General features: G+C 46.9%; 1 protein-coding gene across 6 annotated transcripts in view; it reads left to right on the forward strand.

Moving 5' to 3' along the window:
* Positions 1 to 16,292, forward strand: part of LOC147440553 (serine/threonine-protein kinase VIK-like) — a 148,584-nt gene that overhangs the window by 49,038 nt on the left and 83,254 nt on the right. For 3 of the 6 annotated variants that reach the window (XR_015190408.1, XM_086530272.1, XM_086530270.1), the window contains 3 exons: positions 13,117 to 13,380; positions 14,108 to 14,200; positions 14,288 to 14,368. Coding sequence is in view for 5 of the 6 variants with exons in the window: in XM_086530272.1 (XP_086386398.1) it covers positions 13,117 to 13,380; positions 14,108 to 14,200; positions 14,288 to 14,368 (438 nt within the window). In the remaining variant the exon portion in view is untranslated. The remainder of the gene's footprint in view (positions 1 to 13,116; positions 13,381 to 14,107; positions 14,201 to 14,287; positions 14,369 to 16,292) is intronic. The other 3 variants (XM_086530271.1, XM_086530273.1, XM_086530274.1) reach the window with 3 other exon arrangements.

Consider the following 16,292-nt stretch of genomic DNA (forward strand, 5'->3'; position numbering starts at 1 on the left):
AGAGGGAAATGGCATAACCAATCTACCACACTTGGGTGATAGAAAGGTTATACCATTTTCCTCTTTTTATTGGCACACACACCCCCACACACACACACACCCGAGAAGAAGAAAGTTTTAACGTCGTAGGAAACTATCCACACAGAGAGAGAGAGAGAGAGAGAGAGAGAGAGAGAGAGAGAGAGAGAGAGAGAGAGAGAGAGAGAGAGAGAGAGAGAGATGAAATGAAATGTTATATTAACGTCTTCAAAAGGCCAAAGTGACCTATGAGACCAGAAAGTTACTATAGAATCCTAAACTGCTAGGTGTGAACTAAGCAGCTAAACAGCTAGCTGGGACAGCTAGATCACAGGAGATCCAACATCGGTCGCGCTGGCGGATCTCATCAATCTCCTCCATGGTGAGTGGTCTGACCGGGCGTCGTGCATGTCGAGCCAAAGTGCAGCCCCCGTCGATGTTGAGAGAGAGAGAGAGATGAAATGTTATATTAACGTCTTCAAAAGGCCAAAGTGACCTATGAGACCAGAGAGTTACAATGTGGTGGATCTGATACAAAGTCAAAGTAACAAAAATAACAACAATAACAATATAACAAAATAGGCTAAAAATACTATGGAAACCTAGGCCGCTCGATGTGAACTAAGCAGCTGCTGGGATAGCTAAATAGCTAAATCACAGGAGATCCAGCATCGGTCGATGGCGGATCTCATCAATCTCCTCCATGGTCAGTAGTCTGATCGGGCGTTTAGGGGTCTGAGTATAAAAAATAAAAGGTATTGAAAAAGGGGCAATATAGAATCCTAAGCTGGTAGATGTGAACTAAGCAGCCAGCTGGAACTGTGTAGGATATGAGTAGGGGGGTGAAAGTAGTGACTGAGTGCTAATACAACAATGTGGATGTGTGTGTGGGGATATAATGGGTAAGAACTGATACAAAGGCTGGTGGTACAAGATGAGCAGGGTGTACAATACTCAAAAGAGCTAAATCAAAGGAGATTTATCATGGATCGATGGCGGATCTCATCAATCTCTTCCATGGTCAAAAGTCTGATCCAGTGTCGTGCATGTCGGGCCAAAGTGATCCGAATCTTGCCTCCGTCGATACTGTGTAGTTCTCCGCAGTCGTGGGCAACAAGATCTCCCTAGCTCGGTCGCTCGATCGATCAGTGTGCCTCTAGTGTGAGGAGAATGTGAGCTTTGCTGTGGTAGCTGCTCCTCGGGCTGCCTAGTGTCCGCTCTAAAGAAGTCTATGATCCGTCTCTTAGATTGGCTAGCCTCTCCTCTCATTAGGCTCTCTCTGTGTCTGCGTAGCTCGAGCAAAAACCGTCCGAGACATCTCTTGTCCTCATACCCAATGACTCTAGAGAGTGGTCCAAAGCCCTCTCTAAACAGGCAGTGAAAGCGGCCTCGTATCTCATAGTAAACTAGGCAGTGGAATGTGTAGTGCAACTCTATCTCAGGCTCCATTTGATATAGGGGACATGTCCTGGCCTCTGTTGGTACTCCGCTGTATCTATCAGTCTTAATCTGAAGGTGCGTATCTGGCCAATAGCACATCGTATCCCATTAGATAAGTGGGTGTCCATGTATCTGGGCCTCGTTACAAAACCATCCTCAGTAAGCTGGAGAAGATGCTCTCCATAGAAAGCCATCTTCGTGCCCAGATCTTGTGCCGGCTGTATCCAAGTCTTGGTATCTAGCTGAGAGAAGATTGACACCAAATGGGGTCCCAAACCCCCCTCCAAGGGCCCCCCTCTCTATTGCTAGAGAGGTATTTGCTTTAGATTGCACAAATGTTGGTACAATGGTTCTAGATGCTAAGATGCTTGACGATGCTTGCGGTAGGTGCTGGGACTGCGATGCTAAATGCAGAAACTGAAAACGCTAATGGTACTGAGGGCTGAAATTAGAAAACACTGATGGGGCTATGGGCTGAAATCTGAAAACGTTGGAGGTGTTGCTGCGGGAACTGCACCTGCGACGAGGCTAGTGCTGAATGCTGAAAACGCTGACAATCTGGGCTGAAAACGCTGATTGCTGCTGTCCAAAAGTCTGATGGTGCTGCTGAAAAACGCTGGGCTGAAGAGGTCCCAATGCTTGCGATGGGTGTTGAGGAACAGTTGGAAGAAGGTACTTTTATTGTAGGTACTGAGGGCCCGGGTTCTTCTGCTCCAATCTGTGCCTACTGCACATTGATGATTGGAGTGACTGCCAAGCATGGTGGCCTCAGTTTTTTGAGCAATCTGGTGCTTTGATTGAATATGTTCCTCGTAAAGCTAACCCTGGGGCAGATGCGTTAAGTCGCAAAGAACAGATCTTGGCTCTTGAGTCAAGTTCGACAGTCTCCATTCAAGGAGTCTCGTTTGACAGCATGAAGAATTGGTATGGAGATTCTGAGTTTGGTAAGCAATGGTTATAGGCTCTTGCTTTCGGAGCCTAGCAACCATCTCATTCATGGCGGTCTTTTTATGTTTTTGTCACCGTCTTTGTGTGTTACCTTCTCTTAGGCAAGCCATATTGCACGTTGCACATGATGCTCTCACGGGTGGGCACAGAGGCATGAATACCACTTTAGAAAAAATAGAAAAATTCTTATATTGGCCTAAATGCGAAAAGATGTGTTTAAGTATGCTACACAATGTTCCATTTGTCAAAGCCCCTAGGGGTAAGCAGCAAGTTCTTTTGATGCCAATGCCTATTCCCGAAGGCCCATTTCAGGACATTTCCATGGATTTTGTGACTAATTTTCCACGTAGTTTGCATTCAAGGAATACACAATGTTTAACAATCGTTGATGATCCTTTCAGCAAGTTTTTCATGTTAATTTTTTGTAAGGCCACAAAGATGTAGCATGTTTGCTCATTAAGCATTGGTAACCCCTTTGTGGTTTGCCAAAGTTGATTGTGTCAGATAGAGATATCAAGTTTACGTCACATTTTTGGCAAGCACTCTTTGAAAATTTTAGCACTAAGTTAAATTTTTCATCTGCATTTCATCCATAGTCGGATGGTCAAACTGAGATCTACAATCAATTAGCCTTTGATGTCTTGAAGTCATATGTGCATGATCAACAGTCTCATAGGGAGCAGTATCTCCTGCTAGTTCAAGCAATTTTGAATGGCTCCTATTCCATCACTTATTGGTGCGGCAGCGTATGCAAAATTTTCTATATGCAAACTATATGACCTAAAAAAGAACGCACATCATATGCTGTTTTGGGCAAATCCCAATTACGAGCCTGTTCTATCTTTGCGGGGTCTAGCTTGACACCGTCTGCAGAAATGATACAGCCCAGATAAGTAACCTGAGTTAGGAAAAATTCCAACTTCTTAGCTGCAATGTACAACTAACACTCATCTAAATGGGCTAAAACCTTCTCTACATCCCGTTCATGTTGTTCCCATGATACAGAAAAAATGGGAATGTCATCTAGAAACATAAACATACATATGCTGATCATGTCACTAAAACGACCTACCATGAGACGGTTGAAAATACCCACGACACCTGCCAATCCAAAAGGCATAACAACATACTCCCATTGCCTTCGCTCAGTGCGGAAGGCGGTCTTGTAGATGTCGCCCTTGAATACCACCCTTACTTGATGGTATACACTCTTGAGATCGGCCTTGTTGAAAACCTTTGTTCCATTGAGTCTATCGAGGATATACTCAATGCGAGGCATTGGAACTTGTTCTTGACGGTCATCTTGTTGAGTGCCCTGTGATTTACAAACAAACGAGAAGAGCTATCTTTCTTGCAGACAAATAAAATAGGAGCAACAAAAGGTCTTACACTAGGGCGTATGAATCTCCTGGCCAATGACTCTGTGAGTTGTTGCTCTATTCTTCTTCTTGAGATTGTTCAAGTGGTAGGGAGCCTCGCTGTGATAGGTTGTGCTCCTTCCATGAGTTCAATGCGACGATCCTCTGGATGCTCAGGAGGGAGACGGGGTGGAAGATCATCATGCAAGAAGAGATGCTCGTACTTCTTAAACAAACCTGAATACCGTTCTGGAGTCTTAAGGTCCTGACTCACCGGGGTGGCATAAATGAATGCCGCTTGAGTGTCCTGTTGTAGTCCATGCTTAGCGTGCACATGAGAGATGAGAGGCAAAGAGTGGAGGCCGTGCTCGCCGCGAATGACCACGAGAGAGGTACCCTTTGGCGAGAGAGTGAGCGTGTTTTCTTTTTGCAATTACTTTATCTCCAAGGTGGCCGACTTTAACCCTCTCAGCAGACAAATGCCACCCAACACCTGCTGGCCTACAACATTTTAAAACGCTAGGTCACTGTGTAGTGGTGGGGGAGGTTTGTCGTTGCCAAAGAGCACCACAGGTCCTCTGTAGGCAGGAAGGGGATTGCAAACGCCAAGTCGTCGCCTTGCTTGTGTTTCAAAACGCGGGGCTAGGAAAGGGTTCCGCTGGCGTCGCCAAGAGGCCTCACGCTGTCGTCGGGGGGTTGCCGCCTAGTGCTATTGGGAAGTGCATATCAAAACGCAGACGGGTGAAGGGGGCGGGGAAGGGTGTTGTCTGCCGTTCTGAAACGTTGTCGCAAGGAGGAGTGGATCAGCGCGACAGGAGAGGGAGGAGCCCAAACAACTCCGGCAGAGGGTAGCGCTTTAGAACGCTAGGGGCAGAGAGTGGCCGGCAAGGGGGGCCTTCTTTTCTCTACGGTGCAGCTCCGCCTCACCAAGGTTCTTCACCAACACGGATCTGATACCATGTCAAAGTCGACGATGCGGAAGCGTAGAGACCAAGGGGGAGAGAGAGAAATGAAATGATATATTAACGTCTTCAAAAGGCCAAAATGACCTATGAGACCATCAGATACAAAGTGGTGAATCTAATACAATGTCTGAAGTACAAGTACAAAAAGTATTGAAAGTAAAAATGAAAACTGAAAATGAAGTGTGAAATGTGAAATGTGAAATGTGAAAATGTAGAATAGACCCTCAATGACACTCTGGGTGTCGTGCTAGAATGCCTCTGATCTTCTGCTGGAGTCTCCGTCGATGTAGTGTGCTCCTGTGTCTCGGTCGTGGTCGTCTCGATCTCCCGAGCTCAATCGCCCTGTCAATGAGGGTGCCTCTGGTATGAATGCGGGTACAACCCTGTGCCGGTGGTTGGTCTCTTGGCTCCCTCGATCCAAAGAAGTGTGATCTGTCTCTGCGACTGTCGTACTCCATGTCTCCCCAACAGACTGTCTCTATGTCGGTGTAGCTCAAGTAGATATAAGCCAAGGCATCTCTGGTCCTAATACCTCATGACTCTATCTAGGGGTCCAAAACCTCCCTGAATAAGCAATGGAAGCGCCCTCGTATCTCATAATACACAGTGCAGTGGCATATGTAGTGTAGCTCTGTCTCTGGCTCTCTACCGCATAGTTGACATATCCTAGACTCTGGTGGTATCCCTCTGAATCTACCCGTCTCAATCTCCAGCTGGTGTGAGGATGTGCGAATTTGACCAATAGCACATCGCAGATCATGAGATAAATGAGTGTCCATGTAGCTCGGACGAGTCACAAACCCATCCCCTGAAAGTTGGAGAAGGTGCTCTTTGTAGAAAGCCATCTTCGTGCCCAACTCCTGTATCGGCTCTACCCATGTCCTCCTGGTGTCCAACCGTATAAGATCCTATCGAATGAGTCTAGTGATCTCCGTCCGTGTGACTGGCAGGGAGGGTGCATCCAGGGAATACGAGGGAGGCAATCTATCCATGTTGAGACCATGCCTCTGAAACCATGAGGTCGTCTGTGCATACCAACATGATGCATCTCCCTGCATCGCTAACTGTCTAGAGGACTCAAGAGCCAGCCTAGTATATCTGCCTCTATGTGTATCCCATAGACTGTGCATAAAGGACACTGATATGGTAAGAGCCTCAATCTCTATAGGAGGGGCGGCTATCTCCGCTCGAATAATCGCATGTGGTACAGAGGCCTTGGCTCTAATCATCCGGGATATTATAAATACCAACGGTCTCTCCATGTTCCTCCAACTGTCATGATTCATAGATGGTCCCCAAACTTGGACCCCATAAAGCATAGCTGAAGCAACCAAAGTATCAAAGAGCCATAGTTTTGTTCGTGGTTCTTGAAACTGAACCTGCGAACACATCCTCTCTAGCCCTCCTAATGCCGCATAGGCTCTGGATAGTCTAGTCTCTGTTGCTCTCCTCAGGGTAAACCTCGGCCCGTGAATACCACCCCCAGATATGTATATTCATCTGTGTACTCCACAGTGTCCTGGCTATATACGAGTGTAGGTGCCGATCTCTTGACCCATTGTGGTGTGGTGTTAAACACCATAACCTTGGTTTTACCAAGGTTCACAGACAGTCCACTATCCTCTGCAAAGTTGTGCAATGCATCCAAATGTCTTTGCATGCCCTCTAGTGACTCTGACATTAACACAATATCATCATCATATAATAATAAAGGGATCCATGTCCCTGCCAGCTGAGCGCCTCTGTCACCCTCTCGGTCAATGTAGTCAGAGACCTCATCTACATACATACCAAAAAGTGTAGGGGACAAAGGACACCCCTGTTTCACTCCAATAGTGGAATGGACAATGTCAGAAATCCCCTCAAGAGTGCGTACCTGGCCAGTCACTGAGCCGTATAAAGCCATGATCCCCCATATGATCTCTGTGGGTACTCCCAACTTCAGTAGCTTGTGCATCAATCTGGCCCTTGGCACTGTGTCAAATGCCTTGCGGAAGTCCACAAAGCAACAATACATCCGTCTCCCATGTGCCGGACCCTCCTCAATAATGGCTCTGAGTGTAAGAATATGGTCCAACGTGGAGAAACCCCTCTTGAATCCAGCCTGTCCTGTTGCTCGTATGCCCTCATTTTCTGCCCATTTACTCAGTTGCTGTACAAGAATGGATGCATACAACCGTGCCAATGTGTGCCCTATCATAATAGTACGGTAGTTCCCTGGTACTGTGGGGTCCCCTGCCTTGAAAAGAGGTACAATAGTAGATAATCTCCAGGACTCGGGTAGTCCCTCACACATGACACGGTTAAACAACCGCGCAAGAACCTCTGACAGTAAATCTCTAGCATGTATCAAGTGCTCTGCCACCAAACCATCATGATCATATGCTCTCCTAGTCCTCATCCTGTCAATGGCGTTCTTCACCATCTCAGTGGTAAAGAAGGTACTAGTGGCTGGACATGGCTCTAGAGGGTCTGGTAATGGTGGTTGCCCAAGTACTGTATATAATGATGCTGCATATTGACCCCAAATCTCGGGAGAGGTAATCACTGGAGGAGGCGATTGCTCATGGAAGAGACGCCCGGTCTCACCTGAATCTCGGCTCAAAAAGAGCTGATACAAATCACGTTCCATCTGGGCTAAAAAGGCCCGCTTCTTCCGTCGCACTAAACGCCGAAGGGCAATCCGAGAGTGTCTATATGTAATGACTCCAAGTATAAGCTCGCTCTGAATCTGAACTCTCATCTCTCTGCACTCCTCATCATACCAACTATTCTGAGGCATGTTCCCAGAACGTCTTCTCTGACCTGGTTGAGTGTGTGGGTATGCCTCTGCTGTTGCCCCATGCAAGATCTCCGTCAATAAAGTGGTGATCTCCTCCATTGTATATACAGGCTCAGTTTCCCCCATCCGTCTGTAAATCTCTTCCACATAAACTGAATCCGTCTTTGGTGTAAAAGTATACTGTATGTGTGCAATCCTCGGTGGTGTCTGAGAGACACTATACTGGAAAGAGACTGAAAAAGTCAGGAGAGCATGGTCCACTGCTACTCCAACAGGCCTAGGGCCCACACTAAGATCTTGAATATGAGAGATGAAGCTCGATGAAGTCATGACATAGTCCACTGTACTGGCCCCATGTATGTGTGGAAAACATGTGAAACCCCGAGACGAAGGAAAAATCACTAGACCATTAAGTATGGCCAGACCATGCGTAGTTGTCATCTCCATGAGATATCTCCCATACTCTGTGTGCTCTTTATCTTGTGAGTGTCTGTCAAGTTCCATCTCCGATATATCCATCTCTCTAAGCATCTCCTCCGAGGTATCATAAAATACCGTTTGGGAGTTGGCCGTCCTGGCATTAAAGTCTCCCAAGAGAATGATATCTCCATCTCTAGAGAACTCCCATATGTCATCATCAAGTATAGAGAAAGGGGATTGCCCTCTAGGTGAGGTATAGACTGATGTGCTAGGGGGGAAGTAACATATAGCAATGTATAAGAATCTGCCTGTCTCAGCTCTCAGTCTCACCCACATGTATCTCGCCTGGTCATCTCTCCGGACAATCTGTAATAGCGGCTACAACTCTTCCTTGAATAAGACTGCTACCCCTCCTGAACCTTGACTTCCATGCTGGGATCTAGCGTCTGGCCGACAAGATGTCTCCCATAAATAGCCAGTCACACTTGGCATCAGCTGTCCAGATTTTTGATGTGTCTCCGAGTAAAAGACAATGTCTCTATCTCTGAAGCTATCTTCAAAGGCACCCACATCCAGCCTATATGATCCATTACAATTCCATGCCGCCATCCGGAGTGTGGTCCCATATGTCTCGCACCGTCATGCTGTGCGTTTTTCCAAAACCACTACTTTCCCTCCTCTGTAAAAGGCAATTTTTCCCTTCTCCCTTGCTGCCTTGATCTCTGGCATCAACTCTTGCATATGTGCTATTTGTGCTAAAGTAAGGTCATCCCCCATAAATATTCCAGTTTTCTTAAGTGCTGGTCTCTTCTTCAAGAATTCCTTCCTTGTTTCCAAAGTCGGGAAACGCAAAATAAGTGCTTTCTCTTTGACGTTTCCCTTCTCATCCACTCCCTTCTTTCCTACTCTCCAAGCACATGTGTGCATAGGTTCCGGGATGCCCATGCGCTGCAAGAGTTCCTTCACTTCGTCTTCTACATTTTCGGTGTCTTTGATACTAGTAATACGCACATGGAGGGCTCTAGTCCTCCTCTTCTGTTCCTCCTCAATGGTCATATTGATGATGGTAGAAGTCTGTGCGGCTTTTGGCATCCGGGCCTTCCCTTTCTTTGCACCTTCGATCCATTTTTCTGCTTCATCAACTTTCTCCTGTGTTTTAACAAGGCGCTCCGCCCATGAGGAAGCCTCTTTCGAGTTTTGTTCTTCTCCTTCGCGCAGAGTTTTCACTTGCTCCTTAATATCTTCGAGCTCCTTTAACATCGAGGGCTGATTTCCCCCTTCCGTTTTGGGCATAATTTTGCAAGCTGCAAGTTCTCCTTTAAGCTCTGCAATCACTGCATCTTTTTCCTTCATGCATTTTTCCATATTGGTTTTCCAAGATTCGAAGCTTGTAATTGCCTCATCCAACTTTTTCTGCATAATACATTCCATTACATTCACTTCTGCACGCATTAGAGCCTGCATCTCCCCTTTCACAGATAAATACATCTCATCATGCCTACCAAGCATCGCTTTATCTAATTCTTTCCTCATATCTGCATACATAGAATTCTTATAACTATCTGCGTTTGCGTACATCTCTTTCCTGATGTCATCTCTCATAAAGCTGAGCTCAGATTTAATCATCACTTGAACCCTTTCCATCATTAAATCATCTTGGACTCTGACGGCTTTCCCTGCTCGCAGTGAGCTTGGCGAGAGTATACTATCTCTGTTCCTCCGCTTGAAAGTCGCTTTCATTTTTTGTGGGGTGGTGAAGCCACTTGCATCACCATCCTCGACTGATTGGTCCATCAGAGGAGGTCTCGCCTCCGCTCTGGTTGGCCTCGCCCTAGTCACCAGGTACTGGCCCTTGTCCTGGCTGACTCCTCGCCCCTAGCCCTGGCAGGCTGGTCTCGTCCCGCCCTCCTGACACAGGACCAGCAGCTTGCCCAAGCCTAGCAGCTCGCCCTTGATCAGGTTCAGCAGACCCTCGTCCAGCAGAGAGAGAGCTCGCCCCCTCGTCCCTTGTCCAGCAGGTTGGCAACGCGACTGCTCGCCCTCGCCTGAGCCAGCTCGCCTTCGCCCGCGATTCTCGCCAAGAGCCTGCTCGCCCTCGCCCTGAGCCTGCTCGCTCTCGCCTCAGCTAGCTCGTCCCTCGACCAGTAGATTGCCCTCGCCTCAGCCTGCTCGTCCCTCGTCCACAGCAGGTCGCCCTCGTCCCTCGCCACAGAGAGAGAGAGAGAGAGAGAGAGAGAGAGAGAGAGAGAGAGAGAGAGAGAGAGAGAGAGAGAGAGAGAGAGAGAGAGAGAGAGAGAGAGAGAGAGAAAGAAAGAAAGAAAGATTTTTAACGTCTATGTCAGGCCGAAATCGGCCTATGAGACAAATCAAATGTACATGGCGTGTATGTCATCCGTCTATCGGAAAGACAAATGAAACAAAACTGATACAAAACTGAACTGAATGTAGGTAATGGAGTATCTGAGGAGGGATGGGGTTCTATCTCTAGGGGTATATGCATGTCTATATGCTCAAGGTAGTACAATCATGAGAATGCATCAAGCTCTCTAGCTCCATCCGGTACAAATGGGGGGATGTAAGATGTGGTACATGGGCGGGGCTGGTGCCAAGGCTACCCGGATGAAAGCTGTCGGGTCGGCCCTCATCTGAGCTACTCGCTCCTCAGTGGCACGGCGCTCCCGGGCTCGGATCTCCTCGATCTGTCGGTGGTGGGAGCTCACGCCCCTGTAGCCTGTGACTCGTGGTCGTCGTCTAGCTCGGTTCACCTCCGCCTGTGGGAGTGTCACTCCTCTCTGAGTATCTGGTGAGGTAGGGGTGGCAATCCTCTGAAAGAAGTCTGTGAGCTGCGACTGTCTCCCCTCTGTCTGTGTAGCTGTGCGTGGCTGTAGTAGTGTGTCCCGATGGCTCTGTATCTCTAGTAAGAAACGTCCGAGCTGTCTCTGATCTCGAGAGTCCATGATCTCTCGGAGAGTGGGCTGTCCTCTGAATAAGGCCTCATATCTGCCTCTGATCTCAGTGTATGCTGTGCATCTACATACAAAGTGCTCCTCACTCTCCACCTCCTCTGTGCAGGCTCTGCAGACTCGCTCCTCCCTGGGAACACCAGTATGTCTCCCGATCTCAATCTCTAACCTGTGTGAAGCCACTCTCAGCTGACCAATCGCCACCCGTGAGCTATGTGGCATATATGTGTCCATATAGCGTGGTCTCTGTATGAACCCCCAAGACAATATGGTGAGAAACTGGTCTCTGTAATCTGACATCCTCGTCCCCAAGCCAGGTGACTCCCAGACTCTCCTAGTGTAGAGAGAGAGAGAGAGAGAGAGAGAGAGAGAGAGAGAGAGAGAGAGAGAGAGAGAGAGAGAGAGAGAGAGAGTCTATTGAACCAATCAACCTTGGCAATGAAGAACTGAGTGTGTAATACAATGGAGGCAAGGGGTTGCATATATAGCAACCTCAGTAAATTGCCCTACCCAAACTTTGACAAATAAGTAAAATAAGTTCCTAAAAGCCAAAATAAATAGTGGGATCACATTGGACAGTTCACTTGAGATGCTAAAACTCTAACAAGAACAAGATGACTGCATTCATAGCATACTGAGCAACCGGATCCATGAGGTCCTGCACGGGAATACGCACCTCGCTCGAGCCTAACCATCCTAGGCTTGCCAAACCTCCTCAAAGTCCTCATACAAACAAGTTCTCATTTTAGAAGGGGCTCGAGGAATGTTCCATAGCATTCTGACGCTTAAACACACACAATGATTCTGACATGCAGGACTAAAACCCAGCAGAAACCAAAACCCGATGAAATGGACACTACCAAACTCTGTGCTTGTTTTTTCTTTGTGTTTTAGTTACCAGTGTCTCTGCACAACAGCCACAGCCATATGTACATGAGATCACAACAGGCGTACATGAAAATATCCTGCATACAGCTATACCGTAGAAACAGACGCCTGTATCTGCCTGTGACACACCCGAGCTTCCTGTTCACGACAACCAGCCGTCTGCTGCAGATGTGATGAGACCCTAGCATGACGTGCTGCCCGACAACAAGCACAAGAGCAGCAACCTTCACACCCGCAAGAGGCCTGAGAGGTGGTTCTACTTAGAGTTCACGCACAAGGAGCGTGCGTGCTTCTAGGGTTCATGACCTACACGTTGTTAGGTTCGCGACCTGCACGCAAGTCTGGAGCTCCAAGGGGCGGCACTGCGCTGGTTGCACACACACTTTTTTTGGTAAATCTGATTTTATTAATTTACAAGTGGAAGACCTCAAATTGAGGAAAACCCATGCAAAAAAAGAGATACAAAAAGCGGAGCACTATGAGGCTCGGAGGGCTAGAAACAGTCAAAGTAAATCTTGTATGCATCAAGAGTAATGTCCCCAGCATCATAAGCAAAATGCAGCACTTGGCCAAGCGACAATTGAAAATAGGGAAACAGGGCAACCTCAGTGCCTTGAAACATCAAGAAGTTGCGATAGTCAGATGGCCCATAGAACCCAAAATCTGTCCCAACCAAAAAAGGCTGCAAACTGAGAGTGCGGAGACTGAAGCATCTCGAAAAGCCAAAACTGTTTGTGTAAAGTGCCGGAAGGAAATCGGAGCCGAAGAGCAGCGGACACCTGTTAGCCTTTAGCTTGAGGCTTAGTTTTCTATTTCCCTTAACTGAGAGATACATTTTCATTTTACATACTAGTTTGGTCTCAGAGGCCATATTTACCTCTTAGAGACGTAAGGAATGCTGAGGATCTTTTACGAACTAACGAAAGGAGGTGAATGAGAGGGGCAAAGTAGTGATTTCTGCATGCATTAGTTCGTCTCCTATTTTTCAGAAGGGGGGGGGGGGGGAGCCGGAAGGGGGGAGGGAGAAGGCTGCATGTTGCATCATGTAAGTGAAGGTGCCATGGGTAGACGGGTGTAAGAATAGAAGGTTGTAATTTGTTTATTCAGAAGCTCATGGAAGGCTTTTGCCTTTGTCCCATTGTGTTCTGAGCTTCTCTTTCTATTTTACTTGGGCTGGCTAAGTCCTTCTTTGAGGATCTACTCTTGGTCTGTGGGAAGTTGATAGCGGAATCCTTTGGAATTTTCTCTAACCGCAATTAAAATCTTTGGTGCTCAGAGATGAATCAAAAGTTTTAGAATACTGTAGGGATAACTATTTATCGTATTTGCTGCAGATAGGACTGGCATTAAAGAATGAGTCTGCTCAAAGGCAAACAGATGCTCGGGTGGATTACACATATCAACTTTTGTACTGTGCAAGCAAAGGTGATTTGCTTGGACTCAATAAAGTTTTGCGGCAAGGAGCCTCTCCTGACTCTGCTGATTATGACAAGAGAACTGCTTTACATCTTGCCTCAAGCGAGGGACACATCAAGGTGGTTGAGTTACTGTTAAACTACAACGCCTCCGTTAATCCAAAAGACCGATGGGGAAGAACGGTAAGCCATCCAATTTTTCTTATTCATTTGTAGAAGAGCCATCTATATACATCCTGGCTTTGTCAAACTTCCTCACTGAAATTTCCTAGGCTTAAATTTCTCTCATCATGGATGGACATGAAGCATGCGGAATAAGGCTTTAGTAATTTCTAACTTGCATTACCTAAGCCAATGATGAAGGAGACTATGCTATCGACTGTCAATGAGTGGCCGCAAGAGGAGAAGGCGTACCTGTTCCATATTTCTACCCGTTCCCTATTTATTGAAACATATTCATTTGAGTACCACAAAACCTGCATTCTCAATGATACTCTGTAGCTTCTTGAAGGAACTCCCTATTGTGTCCAGGGCTTAAGAATGATTTGAGGTATTCAGGTTTTGCCTGTTTATGGGTCCCATTACATGAAGATTACTGCTTTGAAATATGTTGCTGTATGTCCCATTGGCTGGCATTACTGTATGAAATTTTACTCCTTCGATTTGTCATTGAATCAAACAAAGAAGACTTCAAGGAAGAAGGCTTGCCAAGTTCAGAATGCTGAACATGTCTGTTCCGCTCAACTATAGTGTATTCTTTAATTTATTTTCGGAACTTTTCTGACCTTTTGAAGGTATATATATTCGTGAGATTGAAAGTCACATTCATGTGGCATATCAGAAAAAACTCTTGATAAATTTCTTATTCTGGTGGAGTTGACTTGCTTACAACTATTGTCTTGTTCAGCAGTGTGGGTTTTATTTGCAGCCTTTATCTGATGCTACAAAATATGGATTCCGGGATATATGTCGTTTACTAGAGGCAAATGGAGCCATGCTTGGGGTATGCGACTGCTCCTCCCTTAGTGATATTGCCCTCATCTTTGATATTTGACTTTTCTGCTGCTTTACATGCTTCACAACACAAAAGGATGATGCCAGTATTCCTATCGAGGACTGTGAACTTGATCCCAAAGAGCTCCTTGAAGACAAGGATGCTATGGTGGAACAGGTATAATGGTCTGAATAAATAGTGTCTCTCTCCTAAATATAGAGGTTTTTAATTCCTGCATAATGTCAAAAAGTTGTTTGTGGATTTCCTTATATTTTGATGCTACATTGTGCAAAGCAGAGTTAATTGCGTAGAACACGATAGTGCTCTCAAAGATTAGTTGGTGTGCAACTGATCAATGGGACATACAATCATTGGGAGAGTGCTTACATGAAGCAACACTCACAGTCGGCTGCTGCTACCTCCGCTCCCTCTCCCCTCACGCTCAGAACCCCCCAAACTAATATACAACTAGATTTTTTGAGCAAAACTAGGTTTGCATTGTGATCGTGATGTCAAACCGAATTCTTTGTGGACGAGGGATTGAATCGAGGCAGCCGAAGCTCTTTGCCCAGGGCAGATGGTAGTGCCAGAGAGAGGAGGGAGGACGGTTGCAGCAGATGGCTCCAGAGTTAGAATCAGGCTGAGAATGCTGGCAGCCCACACGTAGTCATGCTCTGGAAAAGACATCAAGTGGGGAGTAGAGGCTACGATGCCTGATTTGCAAACACCGAGAGAGATAGTGCTCAAAATTTATTATGAGTGACAGAGGGCTAAGGTGTAATCAATTCCGGCAAGGGATCGGATGGAAACACAGAGACAACTACAATCTATAATCACTAAGGCAGTGGAGATGTTTACCATTCGACTCTTGGATGGTGAGGAGGCCATCTCAAGCGGGGCAAGGAGACTCTTGAGACATGTTGTCAGAGAGGCAAGAGTAGAGATTTCCATTCTTTCTAGAGGCCAGCCACACCGGCAGCCTTGAGGCATGTCTCTCTCTCTCTCTCTCTCTCTCTCTCTCTCTCTCTCTCTCTCTCCCACACGTAGTCATGCTCTGGAAAAGACATCAAGTGGGGAGTAGAGGCTACGATGCCTGATTTGCAAACACCGAGAGAGATAGCGCTCAAAATTTATTATGAGTGACAGAGGGCTAAGGTGTATGTAGATGCAGAGCATACACTGAGATCAGAGGCAGGTATGAGGCCTTATTCAGAGGACAGCCCACTCTCCGAGAGATCATGGACTCTCGAGATCAGAGACAGCTCGGACATTTCTTACTAGAGATACAGAGCCATCGGGACACACTACTACAGCCACGCACAGCTACACAGACAGAGGGGAGACAGTCGCAGCTCACAGACTTCTTTCAGAGGATTGCCACCCCTACCTCACCAGATACTCAGAGAGGAGTGACACTCCCACAGGCGGAGGTGAACCGAGCTAGACGACGACCACGAGTCACAGGCTACAGGGGCGTGAGCTCCCACCACCGACAGATCGAGGAGATCCGAGCCTGGGAGCGCCGTGCCACTGAGGAGCGAGTAGCTCAGATGAGGGCCGACCCGACAGCTTTCATCCGGGCAGCCTTGGCACCAGCCCCGCCCATGTACCACATCTTACATCCCCCCATTTGTACAGGATGGAGCTAGAGAGCTTGATGCATTCTCATGATTGTACTACCTTGAGCATATAGACATGCATATACCCCTAGAGATAGAGCCCCATCCCTCCTCAGATACTCCATTACCTACATTCAGTTCAGTTTTGTATCAGTTTTGTTTCATTTGTCTTTCCGATAGACGGATGACATACACGCCATGTACATTTGATTTGTCTCATAGGCCGATTTCGGCCTGACATAGACGTTAAAAATCTTTCTTTCTTTCTTTCTTTTTCTCTCTCTGTGGATTATGTCATGGCACAGCCGAGCCTCATCTCTAGTATCCAGGATCTCATAGTTGGGCCCAGGCCTGTTGGGGTGGCAATGGATCATGCTATTGTGTCATTGACCATCTCTTTCCAGTTCAGTGTAGCACACAATCCACGGGTAGCAGCCCCTACTCGCTACACCTTCACGCGGGAGACGGACTTTGTATACATA

This window comes from Adiantum capillus-veneris, chromosome 15 (genome assembly GCF_014529385.1).
Source record: "Adiantum capillus-veneris isolate H3 chromosome 15, ASM1452938v2, whole genome shotgun sequence".
Classification (NCBI taxonomy): Eukaryota; Viridiplantae; Streptophyta; class Polypodiopsida; order Polypodiales; family Pteridaceae; genus Adiantum; species Adiantum capillus-veneris.